This window comes from Musca domestica, unplaced genomic scaffold (assembly GCF_030504385.1).
Source record: "Musca domestica strain aabys unplaced genomic scaffold, Musca_domestica.polishedcontigs.V.1.1 35, whole genome shotgun sequence".
In the NCBI taxonomy this organism is placed as follows: Eukaryota; Metazoa; Arthropoda; class Insecta; order Diptera; family Muscidae; genus Musca; species Musca domestica.
Genome location: NW_026712315.1, coordinates 4,268,332 through 4,295,056, shown reverse-complemented (window position 1 = coordinate 4,295,056; position 26,725 = coordinate 4,268,332). Strand labels below are relative to the sequence as shown.

The following is a 26,725-nucleotide window of genomic DNA, read 5'->3' as shown; positions in this document are numbered from 1 at the left end:
AAAATCCACGTTTATTGGTTCTTGAAAAAATATTCTTTAAAAAATCCACGTTTATTTGAAGGAAGTTCCTTGAAAAAATATTCTTTAAAAATTCACGTTTATTGGTTCTTGGAAAAAATATTCTTTAAAAAATTCACGTTTATTGGTTCTTGAAAAATATTCTTTAAAAAATTCACGTTTATTGGTTCTTGGAAAAAAATATTCTTAAAAAATCACGTTATTGGTTCTTGGAAAATTTCTTTAAAAATCCACGTTTATTGGTTCTTGAAAAAATATTCTTTAAAAAATTCACGTTTATTGGTTCTGGGAAAAATATTCTTTAAAAAAATCACCGTTTATTTGAAGGAAGGTCCGTGAAAAAATATTCTTTAAAAAATCCACGTTTATTGGTCCTTGAAAAAATATTCTTTAAAAAATCCACGTTTATTGGCCCTTGAAAAATATTCTTTAAAAAATCCACGTTTAGTAGTCGTTGAAAAAATATTCTTTAAAAAATCCACGTTTATTGGTCGTTGAAAAATATTTCTTTAAAAAAATCCACGTTTATTGGTCGTTGAAAAAATATTCTTTAAAAAATCCACGTTATTGGTCGTTGAAAAAATATTCTTTAAAAAATCCACGTTTATTGGTCGTTGAAAAAATATTCTTAAAAAATCCACGTTTATTGGTCCTTGAAAAATATTCTTTAAAAAATCCACGTTTATTGGTCGTTGAAAAAATATTCTTTAAAAAATCCACGTTTATTGTCGTTGAAAAATATTCTTTAAAAAATCCACGTTTATTGGTCGTTGAAAAAATATCTTTAAAAAATCCACGTTTATTGGTCTTGAAAAAATATTCTTTAAAAAAATCCACGTTTATTGGTCGTTGAAAAAATATTCTTTAAAAAATCCAACGTTTATTGGTCGTTGAAAAAATATTCTTAAAAAAATCCACGTTTATTGGTCGTTGAAAAAATATTCTTTAAAAAATCCACGTTTATTGGTCGTTGAAAAATATTCTTTAAAAAATCAACGTTATTGGTCGTTGAAAAAATATTCTTTAAAAAATCCACGTTTATTGGTCGTTGAAAAAATATTCTTTAAAAAATCCACGTTTATTGGTCGTTGAAAAAATATTCTTTAAAAAATCCACGTTTATTGGTCGTTGAAAAAATATTCTTTAAAAATCCACGTTTATTGGTCGTTGAAAAAATATTCTTTAAAAATCCACGTTTATTGGTCGTTGAAAAAATTCTTTAAAAAATCCACGTTATTGGTCGTTGAAAAAATATTCTTTAAAAAATCCACGTTTATTGGTCGTTGAAAAAATATTCTTTAAAAAATCCACGTTTATTGGTCGTTGAAAAAATATTCTTTAAAAATCCACGTTTATTGGTCGTTGAAAAAATATTCTTTAAAAAATCCACGTTTATTGGTCGTTGAAAAAATATTCTTTAAAAAATCCACGTTTATTGGTCGTTGAAAAAATATTCTTTAAAAAATCCACGTTTATTGGTCGTTGAAAAAATATTCTTTAAAAAAATCCACGTTTATTGGTCGTTGAAAAAATATTCTTTAAAAAATCCACGTTTATTGGTCGTTGAAAAAATATTCTTAAAAAATCCACGTTTATTGGTCGTTGAAAAAATATTCTTTAAAAAATCCACGTTTATTGGTCGTTGAAAAAATATTCTTTAAAAAATCCACGTTTATTGGTCGTTGAAAAAATATTCTTTAAAAAATCCACGTTTATTGGTCGTTGAAAAAAATATTCTTTAAAAAATCCACGTTTATTGGTCGTTGAAAAACTATTCTTTAAAAAATCCACGTTTATTGGTCGTTGAAAAAATATTCTTTAAAAATCCACGTTTATTGGGTCGTTGAAAAAATATTCTTTAAAAAATCCACGTTTATTGGTCGTTGAAAAAATATTCTTTAAAAAATCACGTTTATTGGTCGTTGAAAAAAATATTCTTTAAAAAATCCACGTTTATTGGTCGTTGAAAAAATATTCTTTAAAAATCCACGTTTATTGGTCGTTGAAAAAATATTCTTTAAAAAATCCACGTTTATTGGTCGTTGAAAAAATATTAATCCGTTGGTCGTTGAAAAATATTCTTAAATCCACGTTTATTGGTCGTTGAAAAATATTCTTTAAAAAATCCACGTTTATTGGTCGTTGAAAAAATATTCTTTAAAAAATCCACGTTTATTGGTCGTTGAAAAAATATTCTTTAAAAAATCCACGTTTATTGGTCGTTGAAAAAATATTCTTTAAAAAATCCACGTTTATTGGTCGTTGAAAAAAATATTCTTTAAAAATCCACGTTTATTGGTCGTTGAAAAAAATATTCTTTAAAAAATCCACGTTTATTGGTCGTTGAAAAAATATTCTTTAAAAAATCCACGTTTATTGGTCGTTGAAAAAATATTCTTTAAAAAATCCACGTTTATTGGTCGTTGAAAAAATATTCTTTAAAAAATCCACGTTTATTGGTCGTTGAAAAAATATTCTTTAAAAAATCCACGTTTATTGGTCGTTGAAAAAATATTCTTTAAAAAATCCACGTTTATTGGTCGTTGAAAAAATATTCTTTAAAAAATCCACGTTTATTGGTCGTTGAAAAAAATATTCTTTAAAAAATCCACGTTTATTGGTCGTTGAAAAAATATTCTTTAAAAAATCCACGTTTATTGGTCGTTGAAAAAATATTCTTTAAAAAATCCACGTTTATTGGTCGTTGAAAAAATATTCTTTAAAAAATCCACGTTTATTGGTCGTTGAAAAAATATTCTTTAAAAAATCCACGTTTATTGGTCGTTGAAAAAATATTCTTTAAAAAATCCACGTTTATTGGTCGTTGAAAAAATATTCTTTAAAAAATCCACGTTTATTGGTCGTTGAAAAAATATTCTTTAAAAAATCCACGTTTATTGGTCGTTGAAAAAATATTCTTTAAAAAATCCACGTTTATTGGTCGTTGAAAAAATATTCTTTAAAAAATCCACGTTTATTGGTCGTTGAAAAAATATTCTTTAAAAAATCCACGTTTATTGGTCGTTGAAAAAATATTCTTTAAAAAATCCACGTTTATTGGTCGTTGAAAAAATATTCTTTAAAAAATCCACGTTTATTGGTCGTTGAAAAATATTCTTTAAAAAATCCACGTTTATTGGTCGTTGAAAAAATATTCTTTAAAAAATCCACGTTTATTGGTCGTTGAAAAAATATTCTTTAAAAATCCACGTTTATTGGTCGTTGAAAAAATATTCTTTAAAAAAATCCACGTTTATTGGTCGTTGAAAAAATATTCTTTAAAAAATCCACGTTTATTGGTCGTTGAAAAAAATATTCTTTAAAAAATCCACGTTTATTGGTCGTTGAAAAAATATTCTTTAAAAAATCCACGTTTATTGGTCGTTGAAAAAATATTCTTTAAAAAATCCACGTTTATTGGTCGTTGAAAAATATTCTTTAAAAAATCCACGTTTATTGGTCGTTGAAAAAATATTCTTTAAAAAATCCACGTTTATTGGTCGTTGAAAAAATATTCTTTAAAAATCCACGTTTATTGGTCGTTGAAAAAATATTCTTTAAAAAATCCACGTTTATTGGTCGTTGAAAAAATATTCTTTAAAAATCCACGTTTATTGGTCGTTGAAAAAAATATTCTTTAAAAAATCCACGTTTATTGGTCGTTGAAAAAAATATTCTTTAAAAAATCCACGTTTATTGGTCGTTGAAAAAATATTCTTTAAAAAATCCACGTTTATTGGTCGTTGAAAAAATATTCTTAAAAAATCCACGTTTATTGGTCGTTGAAAAAATATTCTTTAAAAAATCCACGTTTATTGGTCGTTGAAAAAATATTCTTTAAAAAATCCACGTTTATTGGTTCTTGAAAAAATATTCTTTAAAAATCCACGTTATTGGTTCTTGAAAAAATATTCTTTAAAAAATCCACGTTTATTGGTTCTTGAAAAAATATTCTTTAAAAAATCCACGTTTATTGGTTCTTGAAAAAATATTCTTTAAAAAATCCACGTTATTGGTTCTTGAAAAATATTCTTTAAAAAATCCACGTTTATTGGTTCTTGAAAAAATATTCTTTAAAAAATCCACGTTTATTGGTTCTTGAAAAAATATTCTTTAAAAAATCCACGTTTATTGGTTCTTGAAAAAATATTCTTTAAAAAATCCACGTTTATTGGTTCTTGAAAAAATATTCTTTAAAAAATCCACGTTTATTGGTTCTTGTAAAAATATTCTTTAAAAAATCCACGTTTATTGGTTCTTGAAAAAATATTCTTTAAAAAATCCACGTTTATTGGTTCTTGAAAAAATATTCTTTAAAAAATCCACGTTTATTGGTTCTTGAAAAAATATTCTTTAAAAAATCCACGTTTATTGGTTCTTGAAAAAATATTCTTTAAAAAATCCACGTTTATTGGTTCTTGAAAAAATATTCTTTAAAAAATCCACGTTTATTGGTTCTTGAAAAAATATTCTTTAAAAAATCCACGTTTATTGGTTCTTGAAAAAATATTCTTTAAAAAATCCACGTTTATTGGTTCTTGAAAAAATATTCTTTAAAAAATCCACGTTTATTGGTTCTTGAAAAAATATTCTTTAAAAAATCCACGTTTATTGGTTCTTGAAAAAATATTCTTTAAAAAATCCACGTTTATTGGTTCTTGAAAAAATATTCTTTAAAAAATCCACGTTTATTGGTTCTTGAAAAAATATTCTTTAAAAAATCCACGTTTATTTGAAGGAAGGTCCTTGAAAAAATATTCTTTAAAAAATTCACGTTTATTGGTTCTTGGAAAAATATTCTTTAAAAAATTCACGTTTATTGGTTCTTGGAAAAATATTCTTTAAAAAATTCACGTTTATTGGTTCTTGGAAAAATATTCTTTAAAAAATCCACGTTTATTGGTTCTTGAAAAAATATTCTTTAAAAAATTCACGTTTATTGGTTCTTGGAAAAATATTCTTTAAAAAAATCACCGTTTATTTGAAGGAAGGTCCTTGAAAAAATATTCTTTAAAAAATCCATGTTTATTGGTTCTTGAAAAAATATTCTTTAAAGAATCCACGTTTATTGGTTCTTGAAAAATTATTCTTTAAAAAATCTACGTTTATTGATCCTTGAAAAAATATTCTATAAAAAAATCACCGTTTATTTGTCCGAAGGTCCTTGAAAAAATATTCATTGAAAAATCCACGTTTTTTTGTCTGAAGGTCCATGAAAAAATATTTGAATATATATCAGCTCGACAGAGGGCGTAAATATAGAGCAAATGCCAGTCAAAATCAAAAATTAAAAGGTTATATTTTTGGAGGACAGTATGACATTATTATGGTCGGCACCGCACCACTTTAACCCACTTACCCACATAATCCTCAGGAGAAAGGATAAATTCAAAATTAACACCAACGACGTTGGACCCTGTAATATCCAGTCTATGTGAGATTCGCTCATCCAGGGACATTCAACATCCAACTGGAAAAAAAGGAAAAGAATATATTTTTTTTTAAATACAGAACACACATTACTTCCACATTCATATATTTCCCATATAAATATACAGGGTGAGATGAAAAAACTGTAACCAACATCAGACTGCTGTCATTTCTAAGCCACTCGTCCGAAAGCTGTTAAGATTATTCCAGTGACAGCTCATTATATTGTTTACAAGCGTACAAAAGCATTTTGGTGAGAGTTTTCCAGAAAAAAAATTATTACAAATTATTACAGAAAGAAAATAGACTCAAAAGAGCTAAATAGTTGCTTCGCTTGGCCGAAAGTGGCGAACCGCTGAATTTGGTTTTCTCCGATGAGAAAACATTCGTTGTCCAGCAGTTTGTAAGTAAGGAAAATAATCGTGTTTACTTGCCAAAGAGTTCAGCTGAAAATGTGCACCTTCGGTTGGCCACCTGAACTCAAGCGCCGGTCATGGGGCCATAACGCCATAACAGCCGATGGTCGTTCTCCGCCTATGGTTGCTCTCCTCCATAGCAGCCGATAGTCGCCCTCGACCGTGGCATCAGAATAAATACCGAATATTATCCCGAAAATATTCTGGAGGGTGTATTAAAGCCTTGGGCACGCAAACATTTTGGCCGCAGGCCTTGGACATTCCAACAGGACTCAGAACAATCGCTATTAAAGAATGGTTACAAAATGAGGTTCCTCGATTCATTTCCAACGCACAATGGTCACCAAAATCTCCGGATACCAATCCTTTGGACTATTGTGTCCGGAGTATTTTGGAAAGCAAGGTTGGCACTAAAAATACCAAAGTATCGATCATCTCAAGCAAGCCCTTTGCCGGCAATGGGCCGAAAGATCGCAGAACAACATTCGGGCAGCGTGTGACGGCTTCATTGGCGGTTTGAAGGCTATAATTCGTGCCAAAGGAAACCAATTCGAACAAATCTAATCTTATTCTAAAATTTGATGCTATTTCCGACATTTTTTGCTTTCATTTAATTAAGTTTTAAAAAAATGTAAAAATCATGGCGTTTGATTTTGTTGCAGTTTGTTATCTCACCCTGTAATTTTCTTCTCCTATAGTTTAGATTCTCTTCTATTTTATATATTTTTCCAAACCATTTGAATTTAATTCTCAAAATTCTTAAAAAAGTTTTCGTAATTTTCCAATTATTCTTTAAAAGTTCACAAATTAAAATCTAACAATTTCCCCGAGATATTTGAAAAGAGTTTAAGAGTTCCTGCTGTTCACCAGCTGGAAACGGTATTTGTTATTTATGATTGCATATTTAAGTGGACGTTGGGGTGGGTCGAAAGACACAACTGCACAAATACACATATGAAAAGCAATTCTTTGCAATTTTTGGATAATATTGAAAATAAGAAGGATTGGTATCTTCCAAATATCAACATCAAAATGAGTTCGACATATAAAAAGAACAGAGTATTTCGTCTTGGAAATAATTGAAAATTTGTTTCTTTAAAAGTATCCACCTTTCTCCATCCATGTCAATTTGCTGTCCTTACCATTACACCCCAATTCATCCAATCGTATATAAATAACACACATGAATGTACATATATTTCGACATTCTGCCATGGCTGTTTGCATTTAACACTCATAGCTATTTTGCTCTAACACCAAACTGCCATGGCATGAAGAGAATTGAAGAGTGAACAACAAACAACAATAACAACCCATCAGATTTAAATTTCCACATTCATCCACATTTCCACATCGATTCACCATCGAAATGAATGAAGTTTTAAAAATGCAATAGAGAAAAAAAAAACAAGAAAAAAAGTAGCAAAGTTCGACCGGGTCGAACTGTTAATAGCCTCCAACATACCACATGTAGTACCACCTAGACCACGTTTATTTGTCCGAAGGTCCTTGAAAAACATTTTTTTTTTTAAAATCCAAGTTTATTTGTCTTAAGGTCATTGAAAACTATTCTTTAAGAAATCAACGTTTATTTGCCGGAAAGTCCTTTAAAACTATTCTTTAAGAAATCTAAGTTTATTTATCGGAAGTCCTTAAAAAATTTTCTTAAAAAATCCAAGTTTATTTGTTTGAAGGTCCTTAAAAAAATCCATGTTTATTTGTCCGAAGGTCCTTAAAAAAATATTCCTTAAAAAATCCATGTTTGTTTGGTCCTTAAAAAAATATTCTTAGAATAATCCACGCTTGTGTTGTTCTTGAAAAATATTCTTAAAAAAATCCACGTTTGTTTGGTCCTTGAAAAAATATTCTTAAAATAATCCACATTTGTTTGGTCCTTGGAAAAATATTCTTCAAAAAGACCACATTTGTTTGGACTTTGAAAAAATATTTTTTAAAAATCCTCGTTTGTTTGGTCTTTGAAAAAATATTCTTAAAAAAATCCACATTTGTTTGGTCCTTCGAAAAATATTCTTAAAAAATCCACGTTTGTTTGGTCCTTGAAAAATTATTCTTTAAAAATCCGCGTTTGTTTGGTCCTTGAAAAAATATTCTTAAAAAAATCCACGTTTGTTTGGTTCTTTATGTGGTTTATGTGGTCAAGGCTTTACTACACCCTCCAGAATATTTTCGCGACAAAATTCGGCATTAATTCTGATGCCACGGTCCATTAATGCAAGCGGAGAGCGACCATCGGCTGTTATGGAGATACACACCATCACCGTGGCCGGCGCTTGAGTTCTGGTGGCCAACCGATGGTGCACATCTTTAGTTTGTCTGCAAACTGTTGGACAACGAATGTTTTCTCATCGGAAATCCTAAATTCGGCAGTTCACCCCTTTCGGCCAAGCGAAGCAACCAACTCCTTAGCACTTTTGAGTCTATTTTCTTTCTCTTGCGGTGAAAGTTCTTGCATTTTTTGGAATTGCAATGGCTTTATCCCGAGCTCATTTTTCAATATTAACCGAATGGAATATTGCGATATGTCCAGCTCACGAGCCATTTTTCAGTCACGGCGACGCGGGTTTCGATCAAGTCACTTCCTTACTTTTCGAACCATTTCTGATGATGTTGTTGTTTTCTTCCCTCCACTTCCTTGACGTCGGGCTTCGCTACCAGTATCGTGCCACGAGACACAAAAGATTTATTCACATTTAAATGCTGGAGTGCTCTAACGATAGCCACTTGTGGTTCTCCAGCCAAATATAAAGAAATCACACTATCACGCTTGAATTTCATCACGAATAACTTTTTTCCTGGAAAATTCTCACCAAAATGCTTCTGTACGCTTGTAAACAATATAATGAGCTGACACTGGAATAATTTTAACAGCTGTCGGACAAGTGCCTTGGAATTGACAGCAGTCTGAAGTTGGTTACAGTTTTTTCATCTCACCCTGAATTAAAAAATCCAAGTTTGGTCTTCGACATAATAAAATGCAAGTTCAATACTGTCTGATAAAATATTTGAAAATAAAAACAAGGTTCGTTTTTAATCCTTCTAAAATACTTTTAAAAATATCCCCATTTATAGGTCAATTTGGGGGATTTATTTATGTTTCGAGATGTTACAGATAGAATGACCAACTTAATATACCCCCCATACGGTGGAGGGTGTGAGTTCGAGTAAAAAAAAAATGCAACGAAACGAAACGGTTTTGGAATATTGCCTGTATTTTATCCGCAAGGGGGATAACGACATTGATTTCACACAGGCACATAGGATGTGCATGGATGTAAACAAGTGTGTGTGCTGATGTGTGTGAGTGCTATGTTTACTTCAATGTGCAAAAAAGCTAGACATGTAATGGATTACAAAACCTCTAAACAATTTCCATTTCTCTGGGACAGTGAAAGATTTGTAAATAATTCAAAATTATTTTTTTTAAATATTCACTATTTTTAGGGAGTCCTTGAAGTTTTCTATTTTTTTTAAGTCATTCCGTTGTCGATTTAAAAATATTTTCGTAAACCTGTATGGAATATTTCCTTCACCTTATATGAGATATATGATAATTTTTGGAATATGTTGAAATGTACGTGAGGTACCGAAGTATTCCATTTTCACAAATTATTTGATTCCCATTAAAAATATTGGGATGTGGAAAATTTAAAGAAAATTAAACATTTGTTTAAAATTTTATGAACATTTTATGCAAGGGAGGGAGAGAGAGAGTGGGCGGATAGATTTCATATTCGCATAACATATTTAGCTGCAAGATTTAAATATACCAACATTGAAAAAAATTGCAGAATACGTTAATAATAAGTTATTACAGATATCAATATTGAAAATTGACCGATATCTATCATCTTTACAACAGATCTTGAGTAGCGCAAAAATATTGGGATGTGTGAAATTTGAGAAGAACCGGATGCTTACTTCGAATTTTTTGGGCGTTTGGTTACTAAACCTTTTGAGACTTTCTGGCAGAAGTACCCAATGGAATTGGCCAATATATCCCAACTTCACAGCAAATCTTGTGTTAGTTGAAAAAATTTAAATGTTTGATGTTTTAAAAGAATCGAATGCTCAATATGCGTTTTATAATGGATTTGCTTATTCAACCTTTTGAGACTTTGTGTGGACGAAGGGGTTGAACGAAATATCCGTTCTTCATACCAGATCTTGCCATGGCAGAAATAATTGATCTCTTATTTTATATTTCATTAGAGCTTCAAATTTTTGTTTTTTTTTTTCAATTATACAAAATTTTGACCCTTTATGGGAGAGGTACTTTATGTAGTGGGCCGATATCACACATTTTCCCACCTAACATAGCACTGACTGAAAATATTGCGATTTGCAAAGATTGCACAAAATTGGATGATCCTTTTTTGTTCAAGAAGCTAAATTATTTCCTGTGAAAATTTAGATCTTTTGCCGTGGAGGCCTCAGAAGGAGTGGACCGATATTGCCCATCTTCCAGCTCAATATAAGTTTGATAATACTATAACGATATTATGTTTGGATCAAATCGGATACTTCTCTTCCCTTATCGTGCTCACCAGCCAGACGGGCGGACGGACCCCTCAATTTGGTCCAAAGAGACCTAGGTCCTAAATTCCTTATTTCGATGAAAGTAAGCAAACTTAGAAACGCCAGTACCAGGAAAAAAAACTCTCAAAATTGTTAATCTGTTCGTGTTGTCCTTCAAAGACTACGTTCGCCACTGAAAAGCTCGGCTTAAAAATATTCTTTTAAACCCCATTCCATGAAAACAAAAACACTCAGAAATCTTCGTTTGGTAGTCTGTTCGTCCTTGAAAATAAATTGTTAAAAATCCTGGTGTTGTCCTTGAAAAGTCTTGCTTAAAAACTCCATGTTTCGTCCTTTAACATTTTTTCTAAATAATTCTCATGTCGTCCACGATTCAGACGTACATTTATTTATTTTTTGTCGTTCTTGAAAAAAACTATTTTCTCCATGTTTCGTCTTTTAACATTTTTTCTAAATAATTCTCATGTCGTCCACGATTCAGACGTACATTTATTTATTTTTTATCGTTCTTGAAAAAAACTATTTTCGATTCTATTTTTAAATCAATTTGGTCCTTATAATATAATATTATATATTATAATATTTAATATTTATTATAATATTTAATATTATATTACAAGGACCAAATTGATTTAAAAATAGAATCGAAAATAGTTTTTTTCAAGAACGATAAAAAATAAATAAATGTACGTCTGAATCGTGGACGACATGAGAATTATTTAGAAAAAATGTTAAAAGACGAAACATGGAGTTTTGAAGCAATAATTTAATATTTATTATAATATTTAATATTAAAAAAAAATATTCTCTTAAAAAATACACATTTGTTGATCCTTTTTTTAAATCAAATTTAGTCCACGATTCTAATGAACATTTATTTAAACCTTGAAGATTTTTATTAAAGTCCACATGTCGTCCTTAAATAAAATTTTTCTTTAAATAATTTACATTTGTTGGCCCTTGAAATAAAATTATTTTCGTCCACGATTCTCATGAACATTTTTTTCAATCCTTGAGGATTTTTTTGAAATCTACATGTCGCCCTTGAAAAATAATTTTCAAAAATGTTTTCAAAAAAAAAAAAAAAATCCATTTGAATTATTTTTGAAAAAATCCAACTTTGTTAGTGCTTGAAAAAAAAAAAATGATTTTTTTAAAAAATTTTCTTTGAAAAATTCATACATGTTTGGTCTTGCATAAATAATCTGTAAGAACTCAACGTTAACAGATCCGAATCCACGTACCGTCCTGAGTGCCCTTCGAAAATATCATTTTAAAAATCCACGTCTGTTGTTTTGAGGGTTCCTTATGAAATATTATTATTTAAAAAAGTCAGACTTATTTTCAGGGTCTTTGTCCCCACTGTGCCTCTTTGCAACTCGAGTAACTAGCTCGACTCAGTTAATATTTGATTTATTTCGAATGCATGGGATTTTGTTAGTTATGGTCCTGTTATTGTTTTTGTTGTTGCTTTTATTGTTGTTGTTGTTGCAACGGTTGTATGATTTTGTTTAAATCTGGCAGCATTAATTTTAATTGAATTTCCTCTCCAGTCTGGCCAAGTAATTTCAATTTATTGAGGAAATTAATGAAGAGCATAAAAGTTTAATGGGAGGTTGAAAGTGGGAGAGACCTTTTATTTTTGAGGAAAAAGGTTAATATCCTCCATGGAGCTTTTCTTCTAAATTGGATAGAGATCTCCTAATCGCAACATATATTATTATACCCTCAGCCGTATGGCTGATATCATTTGATATCATTTGATACCAAACGTAATCGAAATAACGGTTTTAGACCCTAGGTCTCTTTGGACCAAATCCAGTTCAGGACATATGGAGTCCATCTAGCGATGTCCGTCCGTCTGTCTGTCTGGGCGGTGGACACATTTGGTACATTGTAATATTATTATCAAACATAGATTGAGTTCGGAGATGGGCAACATCGATCTACTTCTTCTGGTACCTCCCATACTAAAGATCGAAATTTTCAGAGAAAAAATATTTTACTGCACAGAAAGAGAAAGAATAATCCGATTTTGTTGCAATTTTGCAAATCCTAATATTTGTATCAGTGCTAGATCAGGCGCGAAAATGGACAATATCGGGCCAATGCATTGAGTACCTCCTCACAAAGCGTCAACATGTTGAATAATTATAACTCTTACAAAATGTCGGTGCACTCCTTCTGGTACCTCCCCCACAAAGTGCTATGAAGCTCATAAAACGCGAAATTAACATCTGATTCCATTCAGACTTGGTACATCGTAATATTTCCATCTACACATGATCTGTTATGAAGGTGGTAGAGATCGCACCATTCTTTCTGGTACCTCATCCAAAGAGGGTCAAAATTTTGAATTACTAAAGTGATCATCAAATGCGAAATAAGCATCCAGTTCCCCTCATATTTTACATGTATCATTTTTTCTACTAACACAAGATCTGCTATGAAGATGGGATACATTGGTCAACTGCTTCTGGTACCTCCCCTACAAAATTTTGAATATCCATAAAGCTCATAAAATGCGAAATTAACATCTGATTCCATTCAGACTTGGTACATCTGAGACATCTATATCTGAGAACCCCTTCTGGTACATCACCCACAAGGGGTCACAATTTTCAAAACTTTTATCTGTCATATCTTGCGAAACAAATCAGCGATTCCTTACAACTTGCCATATCTAAATATTTCCCTCCACCAGAAACCTGAGATGGATATGGGACACTATGTGTTGGGGGTATTATAAGTTTGATTGGGCCAAAAATTGTGTAACACCTCGAAATATTGGTTTCCCACATAGGAAAGTATATATGGATCTTGCTATCTTGCCGAGATGAGTCGATCTAGCCATATATGTCCGTCCGTCAGGCCGTCTGTCCATGTTAATTTGTAATCACTCTACAGGTCCTAATTATGGCCCGATCTTCACGAAATTTTAAATGGAGGAGGGGGTAGGGCCATAATAGAAGCCTATTGCTTTTGGAAATGATTACATAACATTTAGGGTTTGAAATGGACCAAAAACTGAAAAATTTCCTGATTTTGCAGTAGCTCTACAGGTCGCAATTATAGACCAATCGAAGCGGAACTTAGCATGGGGCTAGAACTTAGGGCAGAAGTCTTCCAATTTTGATGGTCATCGGGTAATGTTTAGTGGGTGAAAGAGACCATAACCTTAAAGTAAAATTTTGGTATGATAATAACCATAAAAGTAAAATTTTCCATTAAACCGCGAATATTTTTAATCCCGGTGAAATCTCAAATAGACAAACAGGTCAATTCTGACCGTTACGTAGATGTCGATAGTAAATATATCGGATATATATAGCGAAATATATGTCCGATATATTTAGAAAGGAAGTGGATGTTAGCTAGAATGCTTATATTTCAAGAATGGCTGGACCAATTTTGACAAAGTTTGTCAATTCAGAGTGCCCTCTTGGCATAAACGTATAAAATCTGAAAAAATCGCATTAAAAGATGCCAATAATTATGTTGATATAGATTTTGTAGTATTTTGTGACATTTTTAAATTTTTCCATATTTTTATCGCATGCGATTTTTTCAATTTGACTCATAATGAAGTATACAGTTTGTAATATTTTTTTTTTCACCTTACAACACATGTTAAGGTAATTATTTATAGATTGCAATTATCGTCCGATCCTCACGAAAATTTTCACAAGGGTAGGGATAGGCTCAGAAGGGCTAGGCATGTTGTTTTCAAAGATGTCTGCAATATATTTAGGTGTTGAAATGGACCAACAACTAAAAAAATGCTCCTGATTTTGCAGCCGTTATAAAAGTTTATAAATAGAAACCAAATCATACGAAATCTCGCATGAAGTTAGAGTTTAGGACAGCGGGTAGGATATACCAATACTTTTGTGTGAAGAAATACCAACATTACTTACAGGTGATATCCGAAAAACACAAAAGGCAAACTTCTGGCTTTTTTATGCTGATTTCATTGGTGAAAATAGCCAAATAGACAAGCAAATCGTACAGATGAGTCTAAATTTGGAGATGCCTAGAGGCCAGAGGGGGCTTTTGGCGCTGATCGCAAAATATTTAGAGGTTCAAATGAACAAAAAACAGAAAAAATTCCTGATCACACAATTGAAGGTAATCGACATGCCTGAGAAGAGAGTTAAGGACAAGGAAGAATTCTGGCATTTTGGATGATCATTGGATTATATTTAGCTGTAAAATGGACCACAACAACTAACAGCACGACGGAGTGCATAAATTTTTTGGCAAATGTCCATGGTCAAAATGCTAAGGGTAATATCTGGGCAGTGCTCCGTGATATATTTTCAAAAGCGAAATCATCCAAAATGGAAGGGGGGCTTCTAACATATTGTAGTCTTGTAGGGTATCACATGGACGGCCCGCACGACTTTAGCCTTTGCCTACTTGTTTTTTTTTTTTTTTTTTTTTTTTTTTTTTGAAAAATTCTCTTCATTTTTTTTATTTACAGCTACTCTCTACTCTACTCTACTCTCTTTTTTAAGTTGGCCAATTTTTGTTTCATTTTCTTTCGCATTTGGTATTCATGCACTTCGAAGTGTAATGGAATTTAAGATGAGATTACTTTCTCTTCCGTAACACTTTCTCCCCATCTCCTCCCTCACTCCATCCTTGTGTGTTCTTTAGAAGATTTATGCAAACTTGGTTTTTCAAAACTCACTTCAGGTTTTCAGGAATGTGTGTGTGTCTGTGTTTGTTTTTTATGTTTGGGCGTTTTTTTGTTTTCCTCTGTTGATTTTCACTTCACTGACGAAATCAATTGTCGGCCTACGAGAAAATTTGAAATCTGATTGAAATTTCTCCAGATGGAAGAACTCCTACAAAAGGAGGGAGGGAGGAGTTAATGATGATAGCTTTAAAGGCATGTTTCAATATTGGAATTTAAAATGAGCCAATATTGAGAGATTATCATAGATTTACACATCAATCAGGACCATAGAAATACTGGTACCTTAAATAGTTCAATGAATTGAATTTAAGTGAATATTGATACACAATTTATTTCACCCAAAATACCAAAATTAAAATAAAATCAGCAAAATTGATAAATGTCAACATTAACATATTCATGCCATACAATTTGTTCTTTTGGCGCCCAAAGGCAATCAAATGTCATATCATCCGTGTCATAACTGTTCAGATTTTATTGATTCATATGGAAATCAGTCTCAGTGCGGGTATTTGGAGTTTTGCAGTTCGATTTTATGACTTCAGGATACATATTTGTGTAATCATTTAATTAATAATTTCTCCGAATGATTTATTTTCTTGCCACGGACACAGGCAAAACGATGCCAAACGGCACGTGTGTAATCACTTACATAAATTAATATTTAATGAATATTAGGGAGGGTGTGAAAAAATCACAAAAATCCTTGGAAGCATATTTTTATAAAAAAAATATATATTAAATATTCTTTAAAAAATCCCTGCTTTCAATAAGCCCGGAAAGAAACATACTTTAAAATCCCACGTTTCCTTTTTTTTCAATAATTACAAGAAAAATCCCGCAGCTAAACAAGTTAAACAGTTTCAGTCAATTTTGCCGACAGATGTAAACCCTCAGCCAATGTTCGATTACTTAAATATATTTTGACTTCTGTTATGATTAATCGAATTGTTGACCCTCTATGGAGTGGGTTCCGAGGAAATGGGTCAATATTGTCCATTTCATTTGGGACCTAAATAAATTCGATATATGCCAGGTTTGTACTACATGGGTTACTTTCTTCACTTTATGTGAGATATGTTATAATTTTGAGAAAATTTAAAAATGTCTTTGAGGTACCAAATATAGCTGACCGATAGAAGCATCCCATTTCCATACTTTATCGAATACAGATAAATATATTGGTATGGGAAAACTTACAAGAAAATCGAACATTTATATCCAATTTTATGCGCAATCATAAATTTCAGAAAAATATTTAGATATAGGAAGTTGTAAAGAATCGCTGACTTGTTCCGCAGATAAAAGTATTGACAATTTTAACTCTTTGTGGGTGAGGTACCAAAACGGGGTTTACAGATATATATCAACTTCACAACATATCTTGTGTTAGCAAAAATGTTTGTATGTGTGAACTTCGAAGACAGTTGGATGCTTATTTCGCGCTTTGTTTTTCAAAATATTGAACCCTATATGGCGGAGTTACCAGACGAAATGGTCCGATCTCCACCAACTTTACAATAGATCTTGTGTTGATGGAAATATTGACATGTACCAAGTCTGAATGATACCGAAGGTTAATTACGAAGTTTATAAACTTTGTATATAGGGGGAGGTAAGTAGGAGTGGGGGGAGGTAAGAGGGGTGGACTAGAATATATCCCATCCTCACAATAGATTTTGTGTTAAAAGAAATCGTAAGCTGCGCGAAATATGAAGGTTGCTTATTTCGGATTTTATGATCGTTTCGGCTATTTAAAACTTTGACCCTTTGTGGGGGAGGCACCAGAAGTTATGGTCCGATCTCTATCATCTTTATAACATATCTTGTGTTGATAGAAATATTGAGACGTACCAACTACAGGATGAGATGGAAAAACTGCAACCAACTTTCGACAGCTGTTAAAATTAATCCAGTGACAGCTCATGACAGCATTTTGGTGAGAATTTTTAAAACAAAAAAATGTTATTCGTGATGGAATGCAAGTGTGATAGTGTTTACATTTCTTTATATTTGGCTGGAAAACCACAAGTGGCTATCGTTAGATCACTCCAGCATTTAAATGTGAATAAATCTTTTGTGTCTCGTACCATCGCTCGTAACCGGACCGTGATACTGGTAGCGTAGTCCGACATAAAGGAAGTGGACGAAAGAATACAGCAACATCAGCAGAAATGGTTCGAAAAGTAAAGAAGCGACTTGATCGAAAACCGCGTCGCAGTACCTGAAAAATGGCTCGTGGGCTGAACACATCGCAATATTCCATTTGGCAAATATTGAAAAATGAACTCGGGGTAGCTATGAGCCATTGGAGTTCCAAAAAGTGCAAGAACTTACACGGCAACAAAAAGAAAATAGACTCAAAAGAGCTAAATAGTTGCTCTGCTTGGCCGAAAGTGGTGAACTGCCGAATTTGGTTTTCTCCGATGTGAAAACATTCGTTGTCCAGCAGTTTGTAAACAAAAACAAAAAAAAAAAAAAATGATAGCGTTTACTTGCCACAGAGATCAGCTGAAAATGTCCATCTTCGGTTGGCCATCAGAACTCAAGCGCCGGCCATGGTGATGGTGTGGGCCATAACGCCATTACAGCCGATGGTCGCTCTCCGCTTGTATTAATCGACCGTGGCATCAGAATAAATGACGAATATTATCGCGAAAATATTCTGGAGGGTGTATTAAAGCCTTGGGCACGCAAATATTTTGGTCGCAGACCTTGGACATTCCAACAAAACTCAGCACGCGCAAGAATGGTTACAAAATGAGGTTTATCGCTTCATTTCCATGGCACAATGGCCCGCAAAAACTCCGAATACCAATCCGTTGGACTATTGTGTCGGGAGTATTTTGAAAAGCAAGATTGGCACTACAAAATACCAAAGTGTCGATCAACTGAGGCAAGCGCTTCGCTGGGAATGGGCCAAAATACCACAGAGCAACATTCGGGCAGGGTGTTTTACGGATTCATTGGCCGTTTGATGGCCATAATACGTGCCAAAGGGAACCAATTCGAACAAATCTAAACTTATTCTAAAATTTGATGCTATTTCCGACATTTTTTGCTTTCATTCAATAAAATATAAAAAAAAAAAATAAAAATTATGGCATTTGTCTTTGTTGCTGTTTTCTATCTCACCCTGTAGAAGTCACTGTTGGTGTCTGTGATCAAGATATGCAGGGTGATTTTGGAAATGTGTACTACAAGTGCAGAGAAAAGTACGAAATAGTACTATATATTCGGCACAATTTGGTATTGGGTGAAAAGGCACTGCTTGAAATCTGAAATTTGGTATTAGGGTCGCATTTCATGTCAAGCCTGGATATATGGATGTGGTTTCCAAAATGTGTACTATAATTGTACGAAAAGTACTGAATGGAAATATATTTGGAGGTAGTTTGGAAATATGTACTATAATTGTACGAAAAGTACCGAATTGTACTATATTTGGTACCGGGTGAAGGAACAGAGCTGAAATTTGGTGTATAGATGTTACTGTTGGTGATTAAGGTATGTAGGTAATTAAGGCATGTAGATGGTTTTGGAAATCTATACTACAAGAGCACGAAAAGTACTAAATAGTACGTTATTTGGTACAATTTGGTATTGGGTGAAGGAATAGAGCTGAAATCCTTAATTTTGATATAGACGTCACGGTTGGTGCTTTCGGTTAAGATATGTGGGTGGCTTTGGAAATGAGTACTATAATTGTACGAAAAGTACTGAATGGTACTATATTTGGTATTGGGTGAAGGGATTAGAGATGAAAATCTGAAATTTGACATTTAAACTAGTGATGATATCTGTGTTTGAGATTTGGCGGTGGCGATTTGAAAATGCATCCCATATTTGGGCGAAAAGTACTAAATAGTACCAAATGTGTTTTTGGTTGAAGGTATCTGTTGGTATCTGGAAATGAGATATGGAGGTGTTTTTTGAAATGTGTAGTATATTTGTACGAAAGATAATAAATAGTACAAAATTTGTTGGAGCGAATCTAGATTTTTTTTAAATTCTTAAAAAAAATTTGTTATAAGCGCTTAAAAAGATTTTTTTGGTAAAAACATCCACTTTAATTTAAACAATTCAAAATATTTTTTTTTGAAAATTTCAAGTCTTACCGTCAATGGTAACCCGCTGCTAAAAAGCCTTCTTGCCAAAGAAAATATATCTGTTCCCCATTTAATTTGCCCAAAACAAAGTAATAAAATAAAACATTCATTGTTCTCTTAATTGTTAAAATAAATTTAATTATAAACTCATTAACCAAGGTCTCTGTTTTTGTTTCTTGCAAATTTGGTCCGGGAGGCAGACATCCAAAGACCAAAAAAAAAAAATTAAAAGAAAAACAAACTTTAAAAGATTTGCTCTTAGAATACGTGACGTCACTGGAAAAAAAACCAGCTGGTCACTGGCACCGAAATTGAACCGAACCGAAAAATGGTGGTGTTGTTGTTTATTGACTCTTTATGGGAATACAACAACACCATGGATGGTATCGCCACATTTTGCTTTTATCTTTTGCCTCGTATGGCACCTCCTAATTGTTTATTATTCTATTATTGACTTGTTGTTATTTTTGTTGTTGTAATTATTGTTTTGTTGTGGCATGCTGTTAAACACTTACCCCAATAAATCGTTCGGTATTTAAAGGCGGTGCATAGATTTTCGCTATCGACCAGGCAAACACAATGATAGCTGGACAACCTACAAGCGGGGGGTGGAAAAGGGGGGGAGAGGCGGAAATAATATATTAATTGAGTATTAGACAGTAGTAAAACTGTGGTCGATACTGACCCCATCCAATTAGGGCATACTGCAGGAATCCCAAATTATCACTGGAAAATGTTTGCACCACCAGGGTGTAGAGGTAAAGACCTGGAGAAAAATGAAAAAAATTTTTAATTTGGATTTAATTTACATAAAAATTTATAATAAATTAAAAAAGCAATTTGGAATAAATTTACAGAGAAATTAATAATAAATTAAAAAAATAAAATTTTTAACTTTAATATTTTGGTAGTTTTAATTTTATTACAAAAATAGAAATTTAAATTTTATTTTAATATTTTTATTTAAAAATCTCCATTTTTGTGCAATTTTTAATTAATTAACAAAGTTATAGTAATTAATTCTATAAAATACAAAATTTTTATTTTCTTACTTACCTTCCACAAACATCCAAAAGAAATTCGTTAAATTAAAATAATGGAACATCATGACTAGTGTTATGCAGCCAGCTTGGCTGGAATGATCTGTCATCTAAAAAGGAGAGAAAGATATTTAAAAATCGTTGAAATTGCCACCCACACACATTCACATTAATATCAATGAAGAAAACTTTTTCAGGATTGATTAAAATAGTTTATTTTAATTTAATTTCACACCTATGCCGTCAAAGTACCTTCGCTGGCTGGATGGCTGGTGCATCAGCAGCAGCAGCCACATCAGGAAAAGAAGCAACAGGAAATATCACCAATTACACAAGGATATATATACATAGAAAATTTACACACACACTCACACACAATGACTGCAATAACGGCACACACATTAACTTAATCTAATGCTCACATGCCTCTAACAGACATTTAATGGCATATTGACATATCAAATGCATACATACACACATATTTCCTACACACACGCCTGTATGTGTAACGACAAATACATATGCCAACACTTGACAGGAAACGCTTAGACATTTCAAATGCACGCTCATTCACACTCATTATTATAGGGAATGGTGGAAAAATAATAATGAAATAGAATACAGACGGCAAGGACGAACCAAGAGATGGCCTACATCATTACATATTTGGAAAATTAGAAAAATCTGATAGTTCTTGACAAAGTTATTAAAAAGGTCCTTGGAAGAAGGTATTTCAAGGTCCCCCGGAAGAAGGTATTTGAATATTCTAAACAAGATGCACGTCTAATCATTGGTTTTTTAAAGACATGTATTCTGAAAAAATATCCACGTTCCTTTGATCGATCGAAATATTTAAAAAAAATTAAGTTTCTCTGATCGATCGAGAGAGAAAAATATTTTTTAATAGATATCCAACTACCAAACCTTTGTCCCTAAAATTTTTGTTTTTAACAAATCGTCAAAAAATCGATCAAAAGTCCTTAATTTTTTTTTTAAGAAACTCCACATTTCTTTGATCAAAGGTCCTTGAAAAAATATTTCTAGAAAATCCACATCCTGTACAAATCAAACGTGGACTTTTAAAATTATTATTTCAAGGTCTAAGGACCAAACGTGGATTTTTAAAAATATTTTTCAAGGACAAAGGACCAAACCTGGGTTTTTAAAAATACTTATTCAAGGAAAATCGACCTAACGTGGATTTTTAAAATTAGTTTTTCAGGGACAAAGGACCAAAGGTGAATTTTTAAAATTACTTTTTCAAGGTCTAAGGACCGAATGGGGATTTTTAAAATTAGTTTTTCAAGGACAAAGGACCAAACGTGGATTTAAAAAAAATATATTTTTTCAAGGACAAAGGACCAAACGTGGATTTTTAAAAATATTATTTCAAGGACAAAGGACCAAACGGGGATTTTTAAAAATATTATTTCTAGGACAAAGGACCAAACGTGGATTTTTAAAAATATTATTTCAAGGACAGAGGACCAAACGTGGATTTTTAAAAATATTATTTCAAGGACAAAGGACCAAACGTGGATTTTTAAAAATATTATTTCAAGGACAAAGGACCAAACGTGGATTTTTAAAAATATTATTTCAAGGACAAAGGACCAAACGTGGATTTTTAAAAATATTATTTCAAGGACAAAGGACCAAACGTGGATTTTTAAAAACATTATTTCAAGGACAAAGGACCAAACGTGGATTTTTAAAAATATTATTTCAAGGACAAAGGACCAAACGTGGATTTTTAAAAATATTATTTCAAGGACAAAGGACCAAACGTGGATTTTTAAAAATATTATTTCAAGGACAAAGGACCAAACGTGGATTTTTAAAAATATTATTTCAAGGACAAAGGACCAAACGTGGATTTTTAAAAATATTATTTCAAGGACAAAGGACCAAACGTGGATTTTTAAAAATATTATTTCAAGGACAAAGGACCAAACGTGGATTTTTAAAAATATTATTTCAAGGACAAAGGACCAAACGTGGATTTTTAAAAATATTATTTCAAGGACAAAGGACCAAACGTGGATTTTTAAAAATATTATTTCAAGGACAAAGGACCAAACGTGGATTTTTAAAAATATTATTTCAAGGACAAAGGACCAAACGTGGATTTTTAAAAATATTATTTCAAGGACAAAGGACCAAACGTGGATTTTTAAAAATATTATTTCAAGGACAAAGGACCAAACGTGGATTTTTAAAAATATTATTTCAACAAAAGAAAACCTTTTCAAGCATGGATTTTTAAAAATATTATTTCAACAAAAGAAAACCGTTTCAAACATGGATTTTTAAAAATATTATTTCAAGGACAAAGGACCAAACGTGGATTTTTAAAAATATTATTTCAAGGACAAAGGACCAAACGTGGATTTTTAAAAATATTATTTCAAGGACAAAGGACCAAACGTGGATTTTTAAAAATATTATTTCAAGGACAAAGGACCAAACGTGGATTTTTAAAAATATTATTTCAAGGACAAAGGACCAAACGTGGATTTTTAAAAATATTATTTCAACAAAAGAAAACCTTTTCAAACATGGATTTTTAAAAATATTATTTCAACAAAAGAAAACCGTTTCAAACATGGATTTTTAAAAATATTATTTCAAGGACAAAGGACCAAACGTGGATTTTTAAAAATATAATTTCAACACAGGAAAACTGTTTCAAACATGGATTTTTAAAAATATAATTTCAACAAAGGAAACCTGTTTCAAACATGGATTTTTAAAAATATAATTTCAACAAAGGAAAACTGTTTCAAACATGGATTTTTAAAAATATTATTTCAAGGACAAAGGACCAAACGTGGATTTTTAAAAATATTATTTCCAGGACAAAGGACCAAACGTGGATTTTTAAAAATATTATTTCAAGGACAAAGGAAAAATGTTCCAAACATGGATTTTTAAAGATATTATTTCAAGGGAAAAGGGCCAAATGTGGATTTTTAAAGCTATTATTTCAGGGACACGTTTTTTGGTCGAAGGTTCTTAAGAAAAACATTTTGGAAAAGATCCAAGTTTTATGGTTGAAAGTTCTTGAGAAAAAGTTTTTGGAAAAGATCCACGTTTTTTGGTCGAAGGTTCTTGAGGAAAAAAATTTTGGAAAAAATCCACGCTTTTTGGTCGAAGGTCCTTAAATAAATATTAAAAAAAATCCATGTTGGGTCTTTTGTCTATAAAATAATATTTGGTTCTAAAAAAATATTTTTAAAATTAAGGTTTATAGATCCGTGGAAAGATATTTGTTAAAAATTCATATTTGGTCCTCGAAAAAAGGTTTTTTTAAAATATCCCCACTTGTTCCTTCAACATTTTTTTAAGAAAATAACGTTTGAACCTTTGTCTTTAAAAAGTTTTTGTAAAAAAAATCTGTCCTTGGTTTTTGAAGAAATTCAGGTCCTTGAAAAAATATTCTTAAAACATCGAAAAAATCTCTGATCCGAAGTGTGTATCTTAGAGTATCCCCCATTTCCATAGTACTGAAAATAAAATGAAATGAAATATCAAAATCAGTTGGCAATACCTACCACTTGCAGGAACAGAGTTAATATCCACAATAAGGCTGAGAGAATGTAAGTGAGAAATAAATTCGCATGAATTGTATTCCGAAGGCATTTCAAGTCTCTGCGATGGTGGAGTAGGTAGAACGATGATTGGTGTTGTACATCACATGTGTTCATTATGGTTATTGTTGTTGTTATTGTAACGGCAATTGAACGACGATACCAAGCACGGGGAGATAATAAAGTAGGAGTAAAGTTGCAATAAAGAAAATCGAGGATAAAAAAATAAATAGAAAAACGGGGAAATGAATTCAAAGCCGAAGCTGGGCCATATTGCAATGAACGAAATGGAATGAAATTTAAAATGAGATAAATTTTCCATGATCGAAATGAAAATGAAATTTGCTGACAGTGGGGTAAGTTGAAAAAATTTTGTTCGGCAGTTATGACAGCGAATGTTCTATATATATAGACATAAAAGAGTAGTCAAAACACTGACTGACTGACCGAGAATCAACGGTCCGACAAAACTGCTGAAGCTGGAATTTCGGAATTTTGCACAAGGGTCAGTCTTGGTGAGAAGGCGTGAAATAAGGCTGGGTGATAGATGAACCAAGGGGTGTTTGGAAATTTGAACTTTCACATTACGAAAATATTTAAAATTGTAGTAATCTTCTAAAATAGAAACATTTGGCATATTTTCAGAAAATATTCTTTAAAAATGCACTTCAATTCCCAACCTCCCCCACTGTTCCCAGATCACTTTTCCCGCCACATTCGCAATGCCGAAGGAAATTAATGGAAATAAATATTAGCAAATGTCAGGTATATGACCCAGTGCATCCAGCGGCAGATTGCCACCCAACGTCAATACTTACTTCAGGCATAGAAATACAATTAAAGCTAAAACCAGGGCGCTTAAACTAAGGAAATAACCACAGCAGTAGATGTAGGTGGGCAACTCAACGCCCGGCGAAAAGTCAGGTATGGCGGGTAGTTCAACTGCATGATGGCATTTGTCGTAGTTGGAGTAATTATCCCAGGTGCCATTGGGAAAGCAATAGCGGGTAGCATTCTCTGAAAAAAGGAATGGGAAAAAAGAAGGAACATTTTTGTTTATTAGTCCAGGAAAAAATCTACGTTCATTTCTTGAAAAAGGTTTTTTTTGAAAACAATCCAAGTTAATTCTTCAAAAAATCCAAATCTGCATTACCCTTAAAAACATATTCATAAAAACTCGACGTTAATTATTGAACAATTGTTCAATAAAAAAAAATCAATTTTAAAATTTAAAATATTCTCTAAAAAGTACACGTTTGACCCTAAAAAAATATTCTTATAAAGTACACGTTTGACCCTAAAAAAATATTCTTATAAAGTACACGTTTGACCCTAAAAAAATATTCTTAAAAAAAGCCACGTTTGGTCCTTAAACAAATATTCTTAAAAAAAGCCACGTTTGGTCCTTAAACAAATATTCTTTTAAAAATCCACGTTTGATCCTTAAAAATATTCTTTAAAAATCCACGTTTGGTTCTTGGTCTTAGAAAAAAAAAATTCTTTAAAAAATCCACGTCTGGTTCTTGGTCTTAGAAAAAAAAAAATTCTTTAAAAAATGTTTGTTAAAAAATCCTCGTTTGGTCCTTAAAAATATTCTTTAAAAATCCACGTTTGGTTCTTGGTCTTAGAAAAAAAAAATTCTTTAAAAAATCCACGTCTGGTTCTTGGTCTTAGAAAAAAAAAAATTCTTTAAAAAATGTTTGTTAAAAAATCCTCGTTTGGTCCTTGGTCCTTGAAAAAATTTCTTTAAAAAATCCACGTCTGGTTCTTGGTCTTAGAAAAAAAAAAAAAAAAATTCTTTAAAAAATGTTTGGTCCTTGGTCTTAGAAAAAAAAATCTTTAAAAAATCCTCGTTTGGTCCTTGGTCGTTGGAAAAAAATCTTTAAAAAATCCACGTTTGGTCCTTGGTCTTAGAAAAAAAAATCTTTAAAACATCATCGTTTGGTCCTTGGCCCTTTAAAAATATTCTTTAAAAAAAACCACGTTTGGTTCTTGAAAAAATATTCTTTAAAAAAAACCACGTTTGGTTCTTGAAAAAATATTCTTTAAAAAAGCCACGTTTGGTTCTTGAAAAAATATTCTTTAAAAAAGCCACGTTTGGTTCTTTAAAAAATATTCTTTAAAAAAGCCACGTTTGGTTCTTGAACAAATATTCTTTAAAAAAGCCACGTTTGGTTCTTTAAAAATATTCTTTTAAAAATCCACGTTTGGCCTTTTGTTCTTAAAAAATATTCTTTAAAAATTTCACGTTTAGTCCTTAAAAATCAACTTTTGGTCCTTGGTCCCTAAAAAATATTCTTTAAAAAATCCACATTTGATCCTTGGCCGTTTAAAAATATTCTTTAAAAAAGCCACGTTTGGTCCTTGGTCCTTGAAAAATATTCTTTTAAAATCCACGTTTGGTCCTTGGTTCTTAAAAAATATTTTTTAAAAATTTCACGTTTGGTCCTTAAAAATCCACATTTGGCCCTTGGTCCCTAAAAAAATATTCTTTAAAAAATCCGCTTTTGGTCCTTAAAAAATCGACGTTTGGTCCTTGGTCTTTAAAAAATATCCTTTAAAAAATCCAAGTTTGGTCCTCAAAAAATATTTAAAAAGAATCACGTTGGGATCTTAAATATATATTCTAAAAAAAAAATACACCCTTGGTCCTTAAAAAAAACCATGTTAGCTCCTTGGTCTTTAAAAAAATATTTTTTAAAAAATCCACCTTTGGTCCTTAAAAAATATTCTTTAAAAAATTCAGGTTTCTTTAAAAAGTCTTCTTTGTTCTTTAAGGATCCACGTTTTTGATTTGTTGGTTTTTGAAAGAATTTTTGAAAAAATCTAAGCGTATTAGTCTGATGATCCTTGAGAAAATTTT

General features: G+C 31.6%; 1 protein-coding gene across 6 annotated transcripts in view; it reads right to left on the bottom strand.

Annotated features, from left to right (window-relative positions):
• LOC101892073 (diuretic hormone receptor) overlaps positions 1 to 26,725 on the bottom strand; it is a 129,941-nt gene that overhangs the window by 13,778 nt on the left and 89,438 nt on the right. For all 6 annotated transcript variants that reach the window (XM_059125805.1, XM_059125804.1, XM_059125800.1 and 3 more), the window contains 6 exons: positions 24,681 to 24,879; positions 23,827 to 23,923; positions 20,289 to 20,382; positions 19,918 to 19,998; positions 19,748 to 19,827; positions 5,378 to 5,488 (listed from right to left, as the gene is read on the bottom strand). In XM_059125805.1, the coding sequence (XP_058981788.1) occupies positions 5,378 to 5,488; positions 19,748 to 19,827; positions 19,918 to 19,998; positions 20,289 to 20,382; positions 23,827 to 23,923; positions 24,681 to 24,879 (662 nt within the window). The remainder of the gene's footprint in view (positions 1 to 5,377; positions 5,489 to 19,747; positions 19,828 to 19,917; positions 19,999 to 20,288; positions 20,383 to 23,826; positions 23,924 to 24,680; positions 24,880 to 26,725) is intronic.